A 9823-nucleotide genomic window follows, 5' to 3' on the forward strand; every position below is an offset into this window, starting at 1 on the left:
TTGCAATACCTACCATCTACCTAATAATAATGAATAATAGTAGTTCAAAATATAATGCGCATACTACTATTAAGCTGGTTAACCTATCTATTAAAAAATACTAAACCACAACAATGATATATAATATATATATATATATAATATATTTGTGTAAAGAATTATTTAACAAATATTTACCTAACAAATACAAATATAAAATATATATTACACAATATCTCAAATATACCATATTTAGATATTGGATGTAATTCGTGTAACTGTAAATATTATAATCTATACAGCCATAGTAGGGTATATATTATGATTAGGGATCGGATTTGAATGCAAATTGCATTTTTTTCTGAATGTCCGAAAACATTGGTTTCCAAGCAAAAAGTTCATTTCATACGTCAAAGAAATAAAAAATGTAACTATTATTTTGCATTTTTTGAAATTTTTAGTGCATTTTGTGGTTTTTAAGTCATTTTTTCAACATGTTTTCCACATTCATTCTAAAAAAAACTAAAATACCTAAATATTTATTATGTTACGAAATTACGAAATTATTGTTGACACGTGTATAATACAATGCTATGAAACAAAAGGTAAAAGTATAACGAATATACCTATCTAAATGGTATGTATACCTATTAAATTTTTTATTTTTTAGAATAAAAAGAAGATGGACAGAAGATAATTGAAAATTAATTAATTAAGGTTGTATTGTATTTAAATATTTTTTATTAGATTTTTCATAATAATGTTTTTTTTTATAAGTTTTAAATTTAAAATGTTGTTTTTATTGAATATAAAACCCATTTTTAAAGTTTTTTAGGGCATTTTTTTAGTGCATTTTTTGATGTTCAAGCATTTTTTTAAGGCATTTTTCTTGTTTTTTAGAGCATTTAAATCCGATCCCTAATTATGATATATATTATTATGTACCTATATATACCACACCATCGGCGTGCGCAGGCCTCTTTTTCTGGTCTGCGTTAATTAATCCCCCATAACACAAACTAGTACGATAGTAAATATATTCAAGTCTCGCTAGAGACCCATTTCCTTGGGTAAGAAACACCGATAAAAAACAGCGAGCAAATGACGATGGCGAGACTATTATACATTTATTATTAAATTAATTATTTTATACATTAAGTTTCATATTTGCGCTCGGACCTCTCACTCGCACACGTTGGTCGTATGCGGCGTGCGAGAGAGAGACAGTGACGAGAACTGCAGTTTTATGATTCTCATTTTTCGTTCATATTGCCTCCGTCTTATCTGCGGTACTATGTACAAACAATATATATTCCATAGTCTATTATTAATAATAATAATAATAATTTATTTACGGAAATAATTTCCAATTACAAAAATATTGTAGTGACAGTTTGTGTTAAGTGCACATAATATGGGTTACAACTTAAAAGTAATGTGAATACAAATAACATAAAACAGAACAAAATAGAGAAAAAAACAAAAGAAAATAGAAAAAAAAAGTATAATATGTATACAAATCTTAAATATTAAATAACGATTTAAACTTAAAGATATTGTATAAAAGCAGCATAATATGAAGAAATAATTATATTGAGTCATTGAGAGTATAGTGGTTATAAATGTAGGTAGAAGAAATAAAAAGGGGGAAAATATTATATAGAAAGCAGACAAATAGAAGAAGATAAGAGATGATTAGATCAAATATTAGACAAATTAAATAAGGTAGTGTTAAATAAATCTAAGTCTTTAGTTGAATTAGCTGCTGACATAAGTATATTTGCAGGGGTATATAGCATATAGTTTGAAGAGAAAGAGGAAAGATAAAAAGTGGAATTATTTCTGGAATTAGATTGGTTTACTCTAAAATTTAAACGTTCGATTTATTATTTCTTTCCCATTGCCACAGATTATTTTCATACAGTCAGTGCCATTGCTTTAAATTGTCATCAACTCCATTGCTCATTAGAATACGTTATTTCTCTGCCTGTACTTTTGATTGGTCTCAGATTTTATATTTATATCTATTGATGTCTGCTGTCGTAATGTGTTTTCATCTGCCCATAGATAAGTGTATTATAGAATCTGCAGCCTGCCAGTTTTTACACGGGATCACGGGCTTATGATTAGCTCTTTGATAAATATGGTTCAATCACTTTTCTTTGGTTAACACCATGAACTAAGATACTATCTTAGTTCATGGTTAACACTTTAGTCTTTATGACCCTTTACTTTTTGACTTTCGATAACAATGCTTCGACATTTTGTAAAAGCATTGACTCAGCTACAATGGGTTTCAGATGCGGCTCAGTACCTACGTCACTTATTGCGCAACACTACAATAATTTATTCTACATAATATTATTATTCATCTCGCATTTTAATACTTTCTCATTTTTTAATTTTCCATAGTTCAATCTTTTCCACCATCGTGGTTTAAAAGTGAATAGAATAAAATAATTATATCTAGGGCATTTCAAGTTTAAATTTTAATCATAAACGGGACAAAGGTAAACGTTTTAAAATAATTATAACTATAATAGATTCCAGTATTTCACACGTAAAAATAATAATATTATAATAACTATCATCTACCTAATGATGAAAATATATTGAATACAATGTTCTATAATTATTGATGTTTGTTTAAATATGTATTTAATGATGATTTTATATTATATTATGTGACATAATGGTGACGTTAATTTATTACACTGCGTGCAAAGTATTCATTTGTCAGTAAAAACAAACTGTGATAGTGTATAGTGGACAGTGGTATATTGTATATTGAATAGTATGGTAAAAAAATTAAAAAGTACAATAATGTGGCTGCAGATTCTAAATAATACAGTCGACACACTGTTAGAAAGGTACCTGGTACATACTTAATATACGATATAAATATATAAATTTATAAATATAACAGCTATTTAAGCAGAGTACCTATTATAGTCAGCATAGGCAATCAAATATACTTGATGAGAAATTTTTTTTTTAAATATATAATAGCGTCTATATTTTAGACTTTAGTACCTATCATAATATTAGATTCTGAGCGGAGCGAGGAAGCTAGTGGTTTTACTGTGGTGTTTATTTTTATTTTTTTTTTTTTTATATATATCCTGTGCTTCGATTTCTACATTATAGTACCTTATCTTTTAGAAAATTGGATCAAGATGGTACTTTAGAGAGGTCATTTTTCGATTTTATCTATAATTATTTAATGCCACGGGAAAAACCACCGAAAAATTACGGAAAAAACCTCTAAAAATGCTTTGTTTATCACCATAGAAACGAATATAAAATAATAATATTATAATATTAGTTCAACTTACGTGATACCTATAATGAATAAAAACAGTATAAAATATCCAGACTGACAAACCGTCTCCGCTCAGAATCGTTTTCTTATACAATGATATTATTACAACAGACCACTTGTGACCTACTGTACAGCAGAGCGACATCCACTTACCCGCTTTTTTTTTAATTTTAAATTAATATTATTATAATACTAGCTGATCCCGTGCACTCCGTTGCCCGTTAAATGTACCAACTCTATATGACTCAAACTTTGTTCAATTCGTCATTTAATATTCGGTGCACGGTGTTCAAAATTCATCTTAACTTTTCCGTTGCCCGGAATAAAAATTCTGATTCGCAGCAGTATATTATCAGGGCCTAAAATTGTGTGCAGTAGCACACACTATGTGTGCAGTAGCTAATATTAAATGTGCAGTAGCAAATTTAAAAGTGTGAAGTACTATTTTCGGCTTTTATAAATTTTTATTTGATTAATATTCAACAATAATTATTGAAAATTACTAATTACCATATTGTATTCGTTTAAAATCCTTAACATTGCAAATAATACCGACTACACCATATTCTGAGTGGCTTATAATATAATAAGTACATTAACCCAAGCTATTTAGTTTTTAATTCTAAAATGTTTAGTCATCAAGGTATTAAGGACTTTTATAGAAGATTGTATATTATATTATATTATATTTATTATAACTAATTATTTATAAACAGCAAAAACAATATTATGCAATGTCTATGTTCATTATTTTATAATATTTTGATGTAGAATTAGGTGTGCAGTAGCAAAATATCTTAATAGATCGCGGACCCCGTGCTGTTTGTACGTAAGTGTATGATTTAAATCTAAAGCATCAAAGTTATACCGAGTTTGTCATATTCCACCTATGATGGATATAACCTTATTTTTTATATAAAAATAGTTTATAGGTATTTGAGGACATTCTCAGTTTCTAATTTTTTAAGGTTTTTTTTTTTATAAATATCAATAAAATTTTATTCGTCAGGTCAAAAAGCTTGAAAATATTCATCATTTATCATTTTTCATTATTTTCATAATTTTGCAAGTTCTCATATGGGGTTATTTTTTTCACGGGGCCATTCAGTGGCGTGGTGAACAGTAATTTCAGAAGCAATTGCCTCTGAGATTTTTCTTAAATAGATAGGGGTGGGTGGTAGCTAGCTGGTGGGTCCCCTAGTAAATGTAATATGATATACTCAATAGGCAGGTACTCAATGACAATAACGATCTGAAATTTAATTAGTTATATTACATCAATACATTATTATGCATTAGGACTTGGGATATTTGTAACTTGCCTCTGGAAAATTTCTAGCTCGCCACACCGACCAAGTGTGACTAAATTTCCAGGGTTTTTTTTTTTTTGCGGTACCTTAATACCATGATATTATATGAGTAGTGTGTGCATACTGCATAGTGCATTCCTCAAAATAAATCGACGTAAATAATATTGTCCATAGACATATAAATAAATATTATGTCTATGGTGATACTCAATCTATGGTGATGCACTAAACGGTGGGAATTTCACAATAGTTTATTATCTCTAGAAAGTTCGCACTGTAATTATCTAATACATATGTTATTGAAATAGTGATAACGAAAATTATTGTGGGCTTACTTTGAGCAGTTTGACCTTCCCTAAAAATCCTCGTAATTTTTGCACTTGTTTAAGTTGTAGTTTGAGAAAAACGTTTAAACCATAAATTACAAAATGGCATCCACAAAATTCACTACAGTCGTAAGTATATATTATTGTTTTTGTCGTTTCATATTTATTGTTTTTGATGTTTCAGGTGAGGTCGTTAAGCTCATCCTCAAGCTCAACCCAAGGAATGGTCAAAGTGAGTAATTTTTTTTAATGATTTTCATAAAATAGAAATATAGTTCATTTGTATATTGTGCATTTTATTTTTATTATAAACAGCCCCCAATTAAAGTATTTGGCATCGAAGGGCGTTATGCCACTGCTTTGTTTTCCGCCGGTAGCAAACAGAATAAATTGGAAGCCATCGAGAAAGATTTGATCAAATTTCAGGTAGCGGTTGATTTTAATCTAATTACTAAACTACATAATATTTTACAAATTGTGAAAACATTTATTTTACAGACTGCATTAAAATCAGATAAAGTCCTTAAGGAGTTTGTTGATAACCCAATTAACAAAAGGTCATTAAAGTCTAGCACTTTACAATTGGCTGCAAAAAAACTTGCTCTTTCACCTCCGTCATCCAATTTTTTGAGTAAGTTATAGTACTCGGAATCAATTTGTTTTTATGCTAAATTTTTAGCCTTCTGATGAATTGAGTTTATTTTTCTGCATCTATTAAGTTTTATTTGGTGGTAAAATAACGTTCATAAAAATTAATTAGAAAAATTGTATTTTATTATATAATTGATCAAATAAAAATATAATTGTTAAATTTCGCCCTGTCAGTACAATAAGGCCATAACTCAAAAAAATCAGATGTTGAGGAAATCAATATGAAAGTTTAGAATAAAATGGCAATTTTTTAATAAAAAAAAAAAAAAATAATGTTGTGGGTAGACACATTTATAATTTTGTTGTGATTATAATCAAATGATTTTTATTCATGTAAATATCTTTACTTTTGTGTGATTTCAACTTAAATAAACAAAAATTGAAATTTTTCTAGGCCTTATTGCACTACCTTTTAAATTTATTTTAATATTATTTTGACCGTAAACAAAATGTATGAAGTATTAAAAATTATGATTTAAGTAATATATATTAATATTATTAAATATGTTGATGTTGATCTAAGACACACTTGAACTGCAAAATGAAATAATTGTATAATATAATATTTAGTTTTTAAAAGGAACTTCAGTCTCTTGAATGTTTGATTATTTTTAACAATATTAACATTGAATTATAACAATTTGTTTATTAAATAATTATTATTACAAAATAATATAATAATAATATCACTTTGTATTAAACAAATATACACAATTTAAATACTATGAATTAGAGTAAAAATTAGTGAAATAAATTAATGATCATATTTTAATATTATTAATGTTATGGTGTATGTTATTATCTCAGTATGCGGTATTATAGCTCTAAAAGTTTGAAAGTTGTAAGTTTAAAAGCAACTTAAAGCAGATGTTCTGACCCTATGTACTTGTTTCGGTAAACAAGCCATAATATTTTGTTTTACGGCCAAATTGTGCTTAGGAATTTAACATATACATTCAATGCAATAAAGATTTTTAGCAAATATTAGTTTTATTTATATAAGAAGGTAGCCATGATAGGTTAGGCCATATGACGCCACTACCAAAAAAATAGAGAAAAAAATTACAAATTCATAGACACCATAACAAAAATCATAAATTTCGAGTTGTGGCCTTCTTTACACTGACAGTGCAAATTTTAGTAACAGTTATAAATTCAACTAATAATTAAGAGGTTATACATCCTATATTGAAAGTATATAGTAGATTTAATACTGTAAACTGTTATAAATAATACAATATGTAAGTTGCATATTATCTGTAAAAACTTGAATATAAAATATATTTTATTTATAGGCATGTTGGCTGAAAATGGAAGATTACAAAAACTTAATTCAATCATTAACAGTTTCAAAATTATCATGGCTGCACACCGAGGAGACTTGCCGTGTGTTGTAACAACAGCTAAGGTACCAAATATATTTTGGTTTTTATTAGGAAAGTTATACATACCCCTATAAGTATAATATATAAATACAATATATAATATAAATTTAAAATATTAAAGTTTAATTACCAAAATATAATGTTCTGTTACTAGAAATAAAATACCAAAGGAATTCTTACAGAAATAATTAAAAGTTTTTCATATAATATATGTAGCATTTCTAATAATATGCCTATGCAGACATCATGAATGGATTTCATTCACTCTAAGTTAATACATTTATTAGTTTGAATTAAATATCTAACTTTTAATTAATTTCTGTATAATTTTTGTAATATATCATACTCTACTAGTGTGAAGGTCACTTACTTGATAAAAATAAGTTTAAAACTGGTTCTAATTACCTATCAGGTTACGCAAAATATATTTTTCAGTGCTGACTGTTTTCCCTTAATTTGTTGCACTATTTTTGTACAGTTTTTGGATTTGTGCATTTTTTTGACATTTCCCAGACGTCACTGTGGTTTAAAATTTATTATAATAAAAATGTAATTGTTTAAGTCATTTTAAATATAATTATAAAAATATATATTTATATAAAAGGTTCACGAAACACTCATTATTTCAAAAAGTATTAATGTTTTTATTAAAAAATCATATTTTTATCCTTATATTTTTTTAAGTTTTTTACTTTTTTGAATGACAACAGAGTTTTAATTTCATATTCCAAAGCAGAATATTTTTCTCAGTATTTTATACATAAAAATTGAATTTAGGACGAGTAGTTTATGAGTTGTAAGTATTTAAAGTTTAGACAAGCGGAGTAGTGGACAAACATTTTGCGGGGTACCCTGTTCCACTCTTCACTGCCCATGTTATCATTCAAAAAATTAAAAAACTTAAAAAATTATAAGGATAAAAAATATGTTCAAAATCATTAATACTTTTTAAAATAATGAGTGTTTCATGATAAAAGAATCACTCTGTATATATATACTTAATTGCACTTATACTTTATTATTATGACTCAACAGCTATTATTTATTATTTTTGTTATCGCAAACACCCGCACAGACTACAAAGACAGGAAGCCCGAGGTTAATTTAATGGATGTTGATATTGTTGATTAGTAAATAACACAAAAATATATTAATATCTATAAAATGATCTAGTTAGATATCAGCTTTTGCAAATACCTTAATATTAAATTAAACAGTTTTTGTATGTGACTTTCTCAATATGCTTGTCTAAAGATATTTTGAATTGTTACAACTGCTTATAGCTCAACTCAAATAAATAATAAAATTACAAATCTCTTCATACCTATAATAATACCCTTTTTTCAATAGTTATTTTATTTTATTTATAACATTTTTTTTTTTTATGATTTAAAATGAAAAATTGGTACTTATAAAACTTATACAATATAACTGTCTATCACTTGACTAATTTTTTACTAAATTAACACATTTTGACAAAATAAAATTTTTTTAATGCTTTCATTGCATCACAACTCAATTTTTTTTTATTGCAATTTTAACTATAGATTATGAATATTTTGTTTTAAAAAAATGTTAAATAAAAGATTTTTTCTAATAACAAAATGTACAATGTTAAAATTAAGTATTTACAAATAATTAAGCTAATTATTTTTTTTTACACGTATTTGTTTTAATAATTATTCCTAATTTACTTGTGAATAAAATAAAAAACAATTTAATCTTTTAAGGTAATTTAGTAATTGCTTATCTAGATTTTGATATTTAATAAACACGTGTCTATTTATGCCTTCATTGTGTAAAAATAATCATATTTCAACAATATCAGAGATATCTGAAATATAAAATAATCATGTTAAAATGTTCAAATATTGTTTATTCATAAATTTCAACTTACTTTAACTTAGTCAACTTTGTTATTAAAAAAAAACTTTGCATCCAAAAATTGTTTTAAAAAAAAATAGTTATCCGAATGTGCAGAAAAAGTAGATCTTACCATTTAAAATAAATAATGGGTTTTTTCAATACTGTCTTTCTCCTCCCGATAACCCTATTTCAACCCAAAATCATTCAGCTCAAATATTTAGTGGTGCTTTTTAGCATAAAAACAATTATAACAGATGTGGGCAGTAAATGCTTAATTTCAGTACACAAAGTGGATGAGCGCACTGTTAAAGAAATTACACAATATTATGTGGGAGTGATTTCATTAAAAAGCTACTATTGTTACCAAGTTACCGATGCGGAAATAACCTGTATCCATTTCATAAAGTAGCCACGACATGATATGTGTACATATAATATTATAATATGCAATAAAAATGTATTATACCATAGTATGTTTTATACTGATAAATATAATCGGTCCTATAATAATATTATACATGTATTTTAATTTTTAGCCTTTGGACGCAGCTGAACAACAGGAACTTAAAAAGACATTGCAAGCGTTTTCGAAAAAAGGAGAGACAATCAAGTTAGAATTAAAAGTCGATTCATCACTTATTGGTGGAATGATAGTCAGCATTGGCGACAAATATGTCGATATGAGTGTTGCTACAAAAATTAAGAAGTACACCGAAATCATCCAGGATGCCGTTTAAATTTAAATACAATGTTTAGTCATAGTAAAAAATGGAATATTTTAGTGTGTACTAATTATTATAAATGAACTATGTAAATTTATAATGTTTTTTTTTTTTTAATTCTACCATTAAAAATTCTAGAGTATTTACAAAAAATTGCATTACAGTTTTGTGTTTTACGTTAAGAAGTAATACTACTCAGTGTATTTCCAACCGAGTTTCCAGCCAAAAGTGCCTTTTAATATCAACCATGATTATAACCTAT

At 26.5% G+C, this 9823-nt stretch overlaps 1 protein-coding gene across 1 annotated transcript; it reads left to right on the plus strand.

Annotated features, from left to right (window-relative positions):
- Nucleotides 1-4908: 4908 nt before the first annotated feature.
- LOC132944440 (ATP synthase subunit O, mitochondrial) lies at nucleotides 4909-9714 on the plus strand. The gene is made up of 6 exons (XM_061013768.1): nucleotides 4909-5066; nucleotides 5122-5169; nucleotides 5253-5363; nucleotides 5436-5568; nucleotides 6884-6996; nucleotides 9376-9714. The coding sequence occupies exons 1-6, from the start codon at nucleotides 5040-5042 to the stop codon at nucleotides 9574-9576; spliced, it is 633 nt and encodes a 210-aa protein (XP_060869751.1). The 5' UTR covers nucleotides 4909-5039; the 3' UTR covers nucleotides 9577-9714.
- Nucleotides 9715-9823: the final 109 nt, after the last annotated feature.

This window comes from Metopolophium dirhodum, chromosome 5 (assembly GCF_019925205.1).
Source record: "Metopolophium dirhodum isolate CAU chromosome 5, ASM1992520v1, whole genome shotgun sequence".
Classification (NCBI taxonomy): Eukaryota; Metazoa; Arthropoda; class Insecta; order Hemiptera; family Aphididae; genus Metopolophium; species Metopolophium dirhodum.